At 42.1% G+C, this 15,031-nt stretch overlaps 1 protein-coding gene across 1 annotated transcript; it reads left to right on the top strand.

Moving 5' to 3' along the window:
• Positions 1 to 32: 32 nt before the first annotated feature.
• Positions 33 to 11,969, top strand: LOC115139799 (osteoclast-stimulating factor 1). Its single transcript, XM_029677597.2, has 10 exons — positions 33 to 192; positions 8,208 to 8,254; positions 8,350 to 8,400; positions 8,632 to 8,695; positions 8,959 to 9,012; positions 9,250 to 9,357; positions 9,562 to 9,611; positions 9,947 to 10,025; positions 10,384 to 10,482; positions 10,862 to 11,969. The coding sequence occupies exons 1-10, from the start codon at positions 159 to 161 to the stop codon at positions 10,918 to 10,920; spliced, it is 645 nt and encodes a 214-aa protein (XP_029533457.1). The 5' UTR covers positions 33 to 158; the 3' UTR covers positions 10,921 to 11,969.
• Positions 11,970 to 15,031: the final 3,062 nt, after the last annotated feature.

Raw genomic sequence — 15,031 nt, 5'->3', positions numbered from 1 at the left:
TTTATCAGTGGGCATGCGCACTTCTAGTTTTCCGCCTAGCTGGTTCTGTCAGACAGTAGCCTACTTCCTTATTGGAAGTGAGACAGTACCTCTTATTTTAGGACGGTAAGCAACTTTTTCAGAAAAGATACCGCGTAGCTACTCTTTAAAGTCTGAAAATGTCCAAACCGCCTCCCAAGCCAGCCAAACCTGGTAAGTATTCGATTAACTGCGTGATAATGAGCTAGAAAACGTTAAGCGAACTAACGTTAGCTACTTGAAACTTCCTCTTCCATCCCGGCGTCAAGCAAGTGTAACACACCTAGCTAGCCAAATGTTTGACCAGTAATCTCCTTGAATAATTGAACATTTCAGTCAGATTTCAGTTGTCTCTGTCCTTTTCTCACTGTCGTCCTGTCTAGCTTTACGAACTAGCTAGATCCAAAATTATCTAGCTAGCTAGATGTAGATCCCATGGCTATGTCATCATGGCTAACGTGACTTCCCCATTTCACAGTAATGCAAGTTAACTAGCTGACGTTATCAGGCTAGCCACACACAAAATGCACAGTTGCTTGCAATGTGTGCAGCCCCATCCTAAAAACTTTCAGAAAGTTGTGTGGAGTTGCTTAAGCCAATGTTAAACATTTTATATGGTTAGCTACATATTGCACTTGTGGTTCAGTACTGGAAACCTGCCCCAGTGTCTGTGCGAAATGCCGCAAGTGGTTGAACGCGGCACGTGTATAACTACAAACAGTCGGAAATGTCAGATTCCTAGTTCCGATTAGTACGTGAACGCGGCATTAGAGACGTCGACGATGAGCATGACGTGACTCTTATCTATCGTCTAAGGTCCGATACCCCCCAAAATATATTTAGGATAAGTTAATTGTTTGAACTATGCTCATACACAGGTTCTATCTCCGAGATGTTTCCAAAAACCATCGTTATTAAAATTGCACTTGCTCGTAATCTAATGTCTGCCTCAGACCAGTCGTAGACCATCAAAGCTCGTCTTTATACACTGAAGATCTACGCTAAACATATAATCACGTGCTTTAACTCTCTCTGTGACCGCGGATAACTTCAGAGCAAAGTTGACTACAATTAAAGTTGCCAATGGGCGTGTTCGATTATGCTGAGCCGCGGGGCACCGGTCTATGGCCCGTGACGTGAACGGGCAAAAGCGGTGAATGAGGAGCGCCTTTCTCAAATCAAATACAATTGTATTTGTCACATGCGCTGAATACAACAGGTGTAGGTAGACCTTACCGTGAAATACTTACTTACAAGCCATTAATTAAGCAACAATGCAGCTAAGAAAATATTTTATTTTTTTATTTTGGTTTATTTAGTGACACAAAATAACAATAACGAGGCTATATACAGTGGGTTCCAGTACCAAGTCAATTTGCAGGGGTACAGGTTAATCAAGGTAAATAAGGTAATGTAAGGGTAAAGTGACTATGCATAGATAAAACAGTATGTCCATTTTTTTTTTTATGAAAAGAAGCAAATAGTCCAGTTAGCCATTTGATTACTTGTTCAGCACTCTTATGGCTTGGGTGTAGAATCTTTTAAGTAGCTTTTTCGACCTCGACTTGGCAAGCGGTGCCGGAGCGACCATGCGGTGCAGAGAGAACAGTCTGACTTGGGTGACTGGAGTCTTTTAATTTTTTGGGGGCCTTCCTCTGACTCCGCCTAGTATATAGGTCCTGGATGGTAGGAAGCTTGGACCCAGTGATGTACTGGGCCATACGCACCACCCTCTGTAGCGCCTTAGTCGGATGCTGAGCGGTTGCCATACCAGGCAGTAATGCAATCGGTCAGGATGCTTTTGATGGTGCAGCTGTATAACTTTTTGGTCGATCTGAGGACCCATGCCAAATCTTTTCAGACTCCTGAGGACGTTGTCATGCCCTCTTTACAACTGTCTTGGTGTGTTTGGACCATGATAATTTGTTGATGTGTACACCAAGGAACTTGAAGCTCTCGACCCGCTCCACTACCGCCCCGTCGATGTGAATGGGGGCGTGTTCAGCCCTCCTTTTCCTGTAGTTGAGGGAGAGAGTGTTGTCCTGGCAGTCTCTGACCTCCTCCCTATAGGCTGTCTCTTTGTTGTCGGTGATCAGGCCTATCACCGTTGTGTCGTAAGAAAACGTAATGACGGTGTTGGAGTCGTGGGTGAACTAGGACTACAGGATGTGACTTATGGGAGAGAAATTAATATTAAATTATCTGGCAACAGCTCTGGTGGACATTCCTGCAGTAGGCAGGCCAATTACATGCTCCCTGAACTTGAGACATCTCTGGCATTCTGTTGTGACAACTGCACATTTAGTTTTTTTAGGGCCTTTTGTCCCCCCGTGTAAGGTGCACCAGTGTAATGATCATGATGTTAATCAGCTTCTTGATATGCCACACCTGTCAGGTGAATGGATTATCTTGGCAAATGAGAAATGCTTACTAATAGGGTTGTAAACAAATTTGTGCACAAAAATTGAAAAATAAGCTTTCTGTGCATATGGAACGTTTCTGGGATCCTTTATTTCAGCTCATAAAACATGGGACCAACATGTTGCATTTTATATTTTTGTACAGTATAGTTTTCACTGGGAAGGCAGATGAAGAATTTTTATCAAAAGCAATCACACTAAGATATATCCCCATGGGGAAATTTTGGTTGTGGCTCTGTGCACACATAACACAAATGACATAATATACAGGTAGAATAAGTGCAATTCGTCATCAATGGTTAACCTGTACACAACACTCTGTCATCCACAATGTTAGCTGTAGGCCAGCCTGCTGGTCCTACTTGTAGTTTTAAACATTCAGGAGCCTTATTGCCGCTGAGACAAAGGATCGTTTGGCCCTATTTCTTTTGTGCCCTGGTACCATGTACACTATGCTAAGGATCCTGGGATTAAGCAATTCCCTCTGCAACTGAATCCTGTACTTCCTGACGGGCCGCCCCCAGGTGGTGGGAGTAGGTAACATCACATCCGCCGCGCTGACCTTCATCACAGGGGCACCTTAGGGATGCGTGCTTAGTTCCCTCCTGTACTCCTTGTTCACCCAAGACTGTGGCCGAGCACGACTACAACACCATTAATAAGTTTGCAGATGACGGGCGGTGGTAGGCCTGATCACCGACGATGATGAGACAGCCTACAGGGAGGGAGGTCAGAGACCTGGCAGTGTAGTGTCAGGACAACAACCTCTACCTCAACGTCAGTAAGACAAAGACCCTGATTGTGGACTACAGGAAACTGAGGGCTGAGCACGCCCCAGCCACATCGACAGGGCTGTAGTGGAGCAGGTCGAGAGCTTCAAGTTCCTCTCTTTCCACATCACTAAGGAATTATCATCGTCCATACTAGAGGTCGACTGATTAATCGGCAAGGCCGATTACAAGTTTTCATAACAATCAGTAATCAGCCATTTTGGACGCTGATTACATTGCAATCCACGAGGAGACTGCGTTGCAGGCTGACCACCTGTTACACAAGTGCAGCATCAAAAGGACCTTGTGGCTGCAAGGAGCCAAGGTAAGTTGCTAGCTAGTATTAAACGTATCTTGTAAAAAACAATCAATCTTCACAATCACTAGTTAACTACACATGGTTGATGGTTAACTAGCTTGTCCTGCGTTGCATATAATCAATGCGGTGCCTGTTAATTTAACATTGAATCACAGCCTACTTCAACTACGCCAAACGGGTGATGATTTAACAAGCGCATTCGCGACAAAAGCACAATCTGTGCACAAATGTATTTAACATCAATGCCTTTCTTAAAATCAATACAGAAGTACATTTTTCTAAACCTGCATATTTAGTTAAAATAAATTCATGTTAGCAGGCAATATTATCTAGGGAAATTGTGTCACCTCTCTTGCATTCAGTGCAAGCTGAGTCATTATATGCAGCAGTTTGGGCCGCCTGGCTCGTTGCGAACTGTGTGAAGACCATTTCTTCCTAACATACTGTAATTAATTTGCCAGAATTTTACATAATTATGACATAACATTGAAGGTTGTGCAATGTAACAGCAATATTTAGACTGATGGGTGCCACCCATTAGATAAAATACAGAACAGTTCTGTATTTCACTGAAATAATTAACATTTTGTTTTCTAAATTATAGTTTCTGGATTTTAAGGCTCGTATTTCTGTGTTTTTATTATATAATTAATCCCTACCTACAGTATATGTCCATATCTACCTCGTACCTCTACACATCGACTTGGTACTGGTACCCCGTGTGTATATAGCAAAGTTATCGTTACTCATTGTGTATTTATTCCTTGTTATTTTTATTTCTCTTTTTCCCTCTTTCTGCATTGTTGGGAAGGGCCTGTAAGTAATCGTTTCACTTTTGTTGGTGTTTCATACTGGAGAGGAATGCAAAACAACGACGCTGGACAGAGTGGAATCAGGTGTATCAAAAAGGCTGTTTATTGGTCAAAGATATCTTGTCCTGCCGTTTATCGTGCACGGACCTAAGGAATGTGACTCCTGTGAGGAGTCAGAATAATTAGGCTGCTCAGCCAGAGTTTACAGCAGAATGTATACACAGAATAATGTAGGTGGAGTCTCGTCGTGTTGGTCTTCTGACTGGTCCTGAAGAGTTGGAGGCTCTAGCCAGAGCGGGCCCCATTGGTGCACAGCAAAGTCCTTTGCTCTTGGCACCTGACCAGTAGGGGGGGGGGGGGGTAGAGTGTTTGTGTACAGTGCTCATGAAATGTATGTGTGTCAAGGAAACGTGGATATTGGTCATGTCTGCTTTAGGCCCAGGTGTTTCCTGTCTTTGCAGGAGTGCATGCTGGGTTCAATGTCAGTGAGATAGCTTGGCACTTCTAAGCTCGTTATTGTTGCAGGCTGCTCTTTGTAGTTTACAGGGGAGTATATTTGCGTGATGGCAGCTGTGTGTCCTTCGGATAATCATGTTATTGCACACAGGCTCTAGACTTGACTGTAACCAGAGCTTTGGTCTGCTAGTAACGCTTCATATTAGATTATTTATATAACACTGTTAGTGTACACATGTTGTTTATGGAGCATAAGACACATACAATTTCATTTGAATCCTACTCATTGCTCCTTGTGCTTAATTACATCACTTTTGTTTTGAGCCTAATCCCCTCAAGGCGGAGAAGAAACTAACATCCGTGGGCGTGGCATAGCGTTTGGCCAGAGCAAGGGGTTTGGGTAACCAGGCAAATTAAACACTTTATTCAAATAAACAGTAGGCTATAGGCCTATTTCAATCATATTTAAATACATTTGCTCAATAAATTGTTCTATTTTGCAACTGTCTGTAATTTGGCTCAATATATGTCATGATGTGTAGCCTAATGTGCGCAATGATTTGTCAAATCTACGATTTAGTGCATTTTTATCTAAGCATTAGAATAAGCCGCCTCAATATTTGCAGCTATAGGTGGTAATCTCTCTATGGGAGCTGATCCGTCGTCAGTATTGTGAAATAATTATAAAGTACAATTTTAATGGAGAAGCTGATCCGAGAGCAGCGCTCCCTTTCATTCGATCCTATCGGTATTGACACATTCTCTAACACACTCTTAGCGACCGTTCTCTCTGCGTTGTGTTTTGGGAAACGCATGCTACAGCTTCGGTCATTGTAGGAAAGATACATAATTAAAACACACGTAAGGCTAAATTCCATCGCTAACGTGAAACCGGGCCCCGGAAGCTGAGATTCAAACTGCAATTACACAGCTCTGCAAGCGTTATGTCAAAATATACAATGGGTTCTGACCAGAAGCGGCGCCTCCTCTTGACTGTGCTTCGCTCCAACACTTCGCTTAACATTTGCATAAAGTAGAGCCGAGGTCAACTTTTTTTACCGCTCGGATAGCAGGGTTCTCGCCGCTCACCTCTCCCCGCACATTTCTCTGCGTGCCCTCGTTGAAAATGAATGGGGGCGGACCTTCTCATGAATTCATTGTTAGTGAAAACCCTACCTTACTCACCAAATATGGCGTTTCGATGAGCAATTATCTTCATTTACTCCCGTTACGTCCGGTATGTCAAAATAAAAATTTACAAGCAACTGAAAAAAAATGCCTTTTCGGAACCTCTAACGTTTTATTTGATTTATTATTATTTATTTATGTTTTATTATAAACGCAACAAATACAAAAAAACAGACATATACAAACAAGAGTACATAAACCTAACAGACAGGGGTATTACATATCAAGATTCATTTTCAATTTGTTAAATACTTTTGGTGCGTATTGCTTTTTTGTTTTTACATTTACTGATCATTTCAAAATAATATTTTAATTATATCTTAAATAATGTGAAAAGGGGGTTTGTTCTCTGCCCACTTCATTTTATGGACAAAGAATCTTCCATGAAAGATAAACAAATCAACAATGAAAGTTAAATCAGGGCGGAACATCCAATGTATTGAGCTGTTGGAGACTTCCGACCTGTGTGCGTGGCACGGATGAGTGATGGAATGAATGTGCCGAATAAGCATTTTTATCGGTTGCCTCTACATTTTTATATTTACCTTTTTTTTGGAAGTACAATACCGGCCGTAACGGGAATAGTTGAAGATAGTTGAACAGCAACACTCCATATTCGGCGAGCAACGAAAGTATTTTAACATTATAACGTTTGCAGAGCTGTCTATAATGGGAGTTTGAATCAGAGCATCCTGGGTGTTACAGAGGAGACACGTGATACTCATCGTCGACATGTCTAATTTACAGACACTGGAAATGCCATGGTGGTAACATGCACAAAGCAGTTGACCCCTTGACATTGTATAAACTCACTCACCAAAGTTTTGCTTTTTGTTTTTCTATTTTTTTCTTTGAACCTTTTTAAATTCGAGAGTGTTACTAACATGAAGACTGTCATTCTGATTTAGGCCTACCTTTGGGGTTTTTCCTGAACCAGGAATGAATCATTCCTGAAATACAGAGCCCCGCAAGCCTGTGCCTGCCCAAAGCTGCTTAGCCCCCCAACACACACAGGCATTTAATTATCCAGGTGCTTGCCCTACACAGTACTAAAGTTACTTAGAAACATATATTTAAAATAAAACTAAAATGTAAATAGAGTTGTAGCCTCTCAGCTAGCCAGCTATGTCCTGGGTTCTGTCTGTTGTGAATTACCGCTGCATAGCAAGCTCAGACTGTGAGGCTGAGAGTATTGTGGGCGGGCTAGTCTGCACAGGCCCCAGAGTTTTCACAGGGGCAGGATGGGGCCTGCAGAACCACTCCGGGAACAGAGCTGAATAAAGCAGGTTTTGTCTATGAACTCAACAGCAGCTTCTCTCTGGAACAATGTGTGGCTCAGTCAGGGTGTATACAGAGAGAAAATCTCTGGCGCATTTCCATATAAGATTTACCCCAGTGTTTCACCCCAAAAGGCTCAGACTTTTCTGTTTTCATCGACGTGGGTTGGCACCCATGTCTTCCTGGGCCATAGTTCTGGCGGACCTGCTCTCATTTGGGGCCAAAGCCAGGCCACATTTACGTAATGGCTAACTGTAAACTATAACGCCTTCTCACAAAGTAACTTTTAATTATGCAGAGTTTGTTGATTCTGCTCTTCACAAGTCCTCACTGTTAGCCCTAGCTATGGAAACACAATTTCCCTAGTATAACATAAGGGTGTATACACTAGTGTAAAACAGGTGTTACACTCAGAAAGCAGTATAAAGGCTTGCATACTCCAGTGTTTTCAGTTCGCTAATTGATTCCCATTTTGATCAGTTTCTGCATAAACAGTGTTTCTTTATGCCTGAGTCATGTTCATTTGATGTTTATTTTTGGACAAGAAGGCCTGCAGGTATCCCCTTCACTCAGTTTTGTGCCTAATGAACACCACCCTGGTTTCTCTGTGCCTATGAACTAGTTTAGCTTTCTCTTAACACCAATCTGGTAACATCCTACCCCTGGGATTGAGACAAGCTAGTACAGTGTGTCTTCAGAGGCCCTAAGGCCTGTAGCCTTGGAGTGTGTGGATGAGGACCCAATGTCTGTTCATTGTGTAAATGGATCTGATAGAACAAAATCTGAAAAGTCGGAAAATGTGTGTGATAGCATGTCTGGATCTTTTTGTGCTGTGTACTGTCAGCTGTGTGTGTGCGTGTGTGAGAGAGAGAGCGAGAGAGAGAGACCCGCTGCACAGTTGTATACATTCAAACTCATGTTCCTTTCCCTCTCTGTTCTCTTATAGGCCAGGTCAAGGTGTTCAGAGCCATGTTCACCTTTGACCCCCGAACGGTTAGTGTTTCTTTTCCTAATGGTTGGTCTAGTCCCTTCACTCCGCCTCACACCAGTCCAAATTAAAGATGGTATATTTATTTTTTGCTTTTCAGCCAGATGAGCTCTACTTTGAAGAGGGAGACATCTTGTATATCTCTGATACGGTAAGTTACCGTATCCGCCTGTCCACTTTTCTCCCTTTCACTCATTTATTCTGTCTGTGTGGCACTCTTAAAAAATAAAATGTCTTCCACTCCTTTTTCCCTACATCTCTTGTCTTTCCTGTATCCCATACTCTTTCTCTCTTTCTGTCTGTCTTTTCTCTCACCTCTGAGATACTGGATACAAGCATTCTGTATTGTTATTGGCTCTCACTGCCTGTCTGTCATCCTTAGAGTGACAGCAATTGGTGGAAGGGAACCTGCAGGGGAAGAACTGGCCTCATCCCAAGCAATTATGGTGAGTAAACAAACCATTCACTGTATGTGGTATGTCGTATGGCAAGTTTCATGGTAAGGTTGAAGTTGTATCGCAAAAGAGGTGCCCATCCATGTCAGTAAATGCATTATTCCATTAACTTGTCTTTAGATTGAGAAAACATGTTCTATGTGTTTGATTATTCTAGGCGTCCCTTAATAGATTCATGCCCTAACTGTGGTTTTTAAAGGAGCATGTTGCTCTGTTGAAATCACACTTTTCTCTTTGACTTCCCCAACCCACAGTGGCCGAGCAGGCAGAGTCCATTGACAACCCAATGCACGAGGCAGCTAAACGAGGTGAGGCACCAAAAAGAGGCCCGCTGCGTCACTCACTCTTCCCAATTAGCAAATATTGTGCACCGCACCACCAATAATCTAAACCTACTATATAGTTTGATAACAAACTACGTTTTGATTGTTTGTTTGCTATACACCTTCTATAACCTGTATGAATTTGAATGGTGTGATGCTTGCTTCATTTGCATACCCATGTTTATTTGTGTGTATTTACATTTTTGCGTCTGTGGGACGCAGGCAATCTGAGTTGGCTACGTGAGTGTCTGGAGAACAAAGTGGGAATTAATGGACTGGACAAAGCTGGGAATACTGCCCTCTACTGGGGATGCCACGGAGGACACAAAGGTAACAGATCTGTCTACTACACACACGCCACAACACATGCATCGTTGCACAGACTCATGCACTCACACAAATGCGCCAACGCACACACGCACTCAGCTTCTTTTTTTTTCTTGAATGACAGAGCAAATGCATGTCAGCCTACACACACACACGCTGTTGTGAGATGTACGACAGTTTTATGTTGTGTTGTAATTTTTGTGACAGATGTGGTGGAGATCTTGCTGGGGCAGTCTAGCGTTGAGTTGAACCAGCAGGTGAGAAGAACAGTTTACACATTTGGAAAATGCGGTTTCAGGCAAATTCCTATGATTGATCCCAAAAAAATGTACAGCCTGATTGGGCTGTATGCGATTGATGCATACAGTATTAAAGTCGAAAGACTCTATTTAGACTCAAGTCCAGGACTAGATTAACTTCATTTTTATATATATATATAAGTATTTCAAAGGTGATTCTTTATTGAGCATGCATTTTAGTCCAGTGCTTGGCTTAATCTGTGTCTGGGAAACTGTCCCTACATGGTGAGAATTATGCAAAAAAATGTGATGGGTAAGGTCTTTGACATGTCGGCTGTTCTGTTCCGCTGCAGAATAAACTGGGAGACACTGCTCTGCATGCTGCCGCCTGGAAGGGATACTCCGACATAGTGGAGATGTTACTGAATAAGAGTAAGCCCGTCTGTCTACCTTTCGTTTCAAGTTCCATCTCTTTTTGTTTGTTGTTGCTCTTTTCCTGTTTAGGTTCCCATCTCTGTGTGTGTATGAGCCAGGGTTTGGGGCTCAGTTCACATCGAAGTCAGTCAATTCAGAAAGTGATATGAATTTGAAATATAAAATTAGACACATACCTTCTCCTGTATTAACTGATTAAAACTGTATTCGAAATAAGCCTTTTTTATTTATTTTTTACTTCCTGAATTGACTGAGTTCCATTTAGAATTGACCATAACCCTAGTATGAGCATGTCTGGTTGTTTGTATGTTAATCATTTTCTATATTTGTGTTTATTTCTGTATTTGTGTTTCAGATGCCAGGATGGATATTAAAAACAATGAGAAGAAGCTGGCTCTGGAGATGGCCACAAATGCCCAGTGTGCCTCTCTCATCAAGAGGAAACAAGGAGGCAGTGAGTCATTTAGGCCAGAACGTGGAAGCCTTACGCTATTTCGTTTTCCCGGAAACTGATGAAAGCCCTATTCCCGGGACTCAAAAGTACTTTCAGTGGGGAATCTCTATTGCACATGTTTCTTGGTCCATGACCATGCTTAATCTGTATCTGTGAAACGGGCCCTTATTGTCACACACAACACTACTAAGAATGCAAGATGACAAAACGAGGAACCCCCAACAAAGAACTGTCCAGTCCATACTGGAACATAGTTGTACTTTTGCAATCATGGGTCCCTTAATAGAGGAAATGTTTTTTTTAATTCCAATGAAATGTAATTGAATCTCCTACCACTGTTACTGGCCTAAGCTCTTCCTTCCGATTTGTTCTATTACAGATATCACACGTACACACAGCAACGCCGATGAATACCTTGACGACGAAGACTCTGACTGAGCCCACTCCGAAAGGGGGGGAATATCTCAGGCCTGTCTCTCATGGGATGGGGGGAGTTTGCAGTGTATGGGTCATTTATTAGCTGGGTGGGGAGGGAGAAGGAGTTCGGATACCATTCCAATTTTTCCAAATATTTTCTGAACATTTGTTCAACATTCTGAAAAACAATTGTAATTCAAGTAATACAAGACATATAATTAACAATGTGAATGGAACATGGAATTTATAAAACCTTAGGGCCGTCGAGAGGTGACGTCTTTATTATTAAATTCTGGTAGATGATTGGCTGTTCTAAGGGAATTAATAGCATGGGTTTCACTGTCGCGCTATCTGCGGGTGAGTCGGTGATTGCTGACACCAGAGAGATTGACATGTGATTGATTCCTACAAATATCTCCTGGACCAATCATATCTCCCATTGAAGGTGGTCTGAACCTGCATCGCAGGTGTTGCAGGAAGTGACCATGTTGAGTCAGATTTATTTCTCTCTGGCACTAGTAAGCACAGAGATGATTTCCAGTATCATGCCATACTTCATCCTGCCTTAACTTAACCTCATTCTAAAACCAACTTCATAGTCATTAGAATGCATGCATTTGTCTGTCAAATAATTGTCTGCATTGTCAAATGTGAACTTTCAAATAACCACGGGCTGGGTTTTACTGTCGCCAATCATGTCATCTCTCATGAAATACTGTAATATTAGGTGTGCTGTGCAAAACATTTTCTTCCCCAATGTCTTCACTTCACTGGGGATTAGTAAGTTGCCACTGCATTTTCTTTCTATCTATACTGTAGAAAGAAAATGACAAGGCATTTTCTTCATGTACTGTATGTTGTTCACACTGACCCACTGCTCCACTGTTAAAAGATATGTCACTAAAAGTGCCTTATGTGAAGCTGTAAAGATATAATTTGTCTACAGGTGTGTATGTGAATAAGTCACCTGATCTGATGTCTTTCATAAAGATGTGTTCCCTGTTGATCTGTTCTGTCTATCTGCTTTGTCTTTCCTGTCAGCTATGCAATAAAATTATTTTATCTAATGATTTGACCTGCCTATGAAAGACGGATGATGGGATTGTTTTAGAGAGATAGAAAGGTGAAGTTTGTGATTTTTGTAACAGAATGCACATTTCAATTACCATGTCCCAGATCTATAAGAGCTTCTGCTAAATGACTTAAATGTAAATGTAAATCTATGGTCATTGTCATACCAAACATGGTTACAGGCTGAACGTCGATCACATTAGTGAAACGTCTACATGAAGCTGAAGTGCTTTACGTGCCCACAGAGGGACATACATCATTAGAAGTATCACAAAGTTAAACACACGAGACCTGATATCGATTTATTACACGTCATTTACTAATTGCAGACTATTTAAAGCTAGAATCTGCCGTTGAAACCATGAAGCATTTACCCCCACCCCTTTTGGTAAAAAGCTGAGTGATGGGCCTGGAGAAATGTAACCACTCTCAAATTCATAGAGCTATGGATGCAGACTGAACATACATGATATCAAAATGATAGCTGAAATTACAGTTTGAGGCCAAACAGATGTGTGGAACTGTTAATGTTTTTTTGTTTGCAAATGCAAATGGGGCCATGTAAATAGTCTAATTGTTAGGCCACTCATTTTGAATCAATCGGTGGCACCTTGTGTGACCATAAAAGTCTGCAACTGGGCACAGTAAAACAATTTGTTTGCAAATGTCAAATCCAATTTTATTGATCACATACACATGGTTAGCAGATGTTAATGCGAGTGTAGAGAAGTGCTTGTGCTTCTAGTTCCGACCGTGCAGTGATATCTAACAAGTAATCTTAACAATTTCACAACAACTACCTTATACACACAAGTGTAAATGAATAAGAATATGTACATATAAATATATGGATGAGCGATGGCCGTGCTACGTAGGCAAGATGCAGTAGATGGTATAGAGAACAGTATATACAGTGGGGCAAAAAAGTATTTAGTCAGCCACCAATTGTGCAAGTTCTCCCACTTAAAAACATGAGAGAGGCCTGTAATTTTCATCATAGGTACACTTCAACTATGACAGACAAAATGAGAAAACAAAATCCAGAAAATCACATTGTAGGATTTTTAATGAATTTATTTGCAAATTATGGTGGAAAATAAGTATTTGGTCAATAACAAAAGTTTGTCAATACTTTGTTATATACCCTTTGTTGGCAATGACAGAGGTCAAACGTTTTCTGTAAGTCTTCACAAGGTTTTCACACACTGTTGCTGGTATTTTGGCCCATTCCTCCATGCAGATCTCCTCTAGAGCAGTGATGTTTTGGGGCTGTTGCTGGGCAACACGGACTTTCAACTCCCTCCATAGATTTTCTATGGGGTTGAGATCTGGAGACTGGCTAGGCAACTCCAGGACCTTGAAATGCTTCTTACGAAGCCACTCCTTCGTTGCCCAGGCGGTGTGTTTGGGATCATTGTCATGCTGAAAGACCCAGCCATCTTCAATGCCCTTGCTGATGGTAGGCTTTGTTACTTTGGTCCCAGCTCTCTGCAGGTCATTCACTAGGTCTCCCCGTGTGGTTCTGGGATTTTTGCTCACCGTTCTTGTGATCATTTTGACCCCACGGGGTGAGATCTTGCGTGGAGCCTCAGATCGAGGGAGATTATCAGTGGTCGTGTATGTCTTCCATTTCCTAATAATTGCTCCCACAATTGATTTCTTCAAACCAAGCTGCTTACCTTTTGCAGATTCAGTCTTCCCAGCCTGGTGCAGGTCTACAATTTTGTTTCTGGTGTCCTTTGACAGCTCTTTGGTCTTAGCCATAGTGGAGTTTGGAGTGTGACTGTTTGAGGTTGTGGACAGGTGTCTTTTATACTGATAAGTTCAAACAGATGCCATTAATACAGGTAACAAGTGGAGGACAGAGAAGCCTCTTATAGAAGAAGTTACAGGTCTGTGAGAGCCAGAAATCTTGCTTGTTTGTAGGTGACCAAATATTTATTTTCCACCATAATTTGCAAATTAATTCATTAAAAATCATATATTGTGATTTTCTAAAAAAAAATCCTCAGTTTGTCTGTTATAGTTGAAGTGTACCTATGGTGAAAATTAAAGGCCTCTCTCATCTTTTTAAGTGGGAGAACTTGCACAATTGGTGGCTGACTAAATACATTTTTGCCCCACTGTACATATGAGATGAGTAATGTTGGGTATGTAAACATATAAAGTGGCATTGTTTAAAGTGACTAGTGATACATTTATTACATCCAATTTTTTATTATTAAAGTGGCTAGAGATTTGAGTCAGTATGTTGGCAGCAGCCACTCAATGTTAGTGATGGCTGTTTAACAGTCTGATGGCCTTGAGATAGAAGTTGTTTTTCATTCTTTCATTCGCTTTGATGCACCTGCACTGACCTCGCCTTCTGGATGGTAGCGGGGTTAACAGGCAGTGGCTCGGGTGGTTGTTGTCCTTGATTATCTTTTTGGCCTTCCTGTGACATCGGGTGCTGTAAGTGTCCTGGAGGGCAGGTAGCTTGCACCCGGTGATGCCTTGTGCAGAACTCACTACCCTCTGGAGAGCCTTACGGTTGTGGGCGGAGCAGTTGCCGTACCAGGCGGTGATACAGCCCGACAGGATGCTCTCGATTGTGCATCTGTAAAAGTTTGTGAGCGTTTTCAGTAACAAGCCAAATTTCTTCAGCCTCCTGAGGTTGAAGAGGCGCTGTTGCGCCTTCTTCGCCACGCTGTCTGTGTGGGTGGACCATTTCAGTTTGTACATGATGTGTACGCCGAGGAACTTAAAACTTTCCACCTCCTCCACTACTGTCCAGTCGATGTGGATAGGGAGGTGCTCCCTCTGCTGTTTCCTGAAGTCCACAATCATCTCCTTTGTTTTGTTGACGTTGAGTGTGAGGTTATTTTCCTGACACCACACTCCGAGGGACCTCACCTCCTCCCTGTAGACCGTCTCGTCGATGTTGGTAATCAAGCCTACCACTGTAGAGTCATCTGCAAACTTGATAATTGAGTTGGAGGCATGCATGTGTAACCGATGTGAAATGGCTAGCTAGTTAGTGGGGTGCGCGCTAATAGCGTTTCAATCGGTGACGTCACTCGCT

The sequence above is a fragment of the Oncorhynchus nerka genome, linkage group LG13 (genome assembly GCF_034236695.1).
Source record: "Oncorhynchus nerka isolate Pitt River linkage group LG13, Oner_Uvic_2.0, whole genome shotgun sequence".
NCBI classification, from domain to species: domain Eukaryota; kingdom Metazoa; phylum Chordata; class Actinopteri; order Salmoniformes; family Salmonidae; genus Oncorhynchus; species Oncorhynchus nerka.
The sequence above is the reverse complement of the archived record's forward strand: the minus strand, read 5'-3'. Positions and strand labels throughout refer to the sequence as shown.

Excerpts from the sequence above, each read along its gene's own strand:
- LOC115139799 (XM_029677597.2), top strand. The coding sequence starts at position 159 with ATGTCCAAACCGCCTCCCAAGCCAGCCAAACCTG. Across the intron at positions 9,612-9,946 it reads GCGTTGAGTTGAACCAGCAG|AATAAACTGGGAGACACTGC; the intron begins GTGAGAAGAACA and ends GTTCCGCTGCAG. Across the intron at positions 10,026-10,383 it reads GGAGATGTTACTGAATAAGA|ATGCCAGGATGGATATTAAA; the intron begins GTAAGCCCGTCT and ends TTTGTGTTTCAG.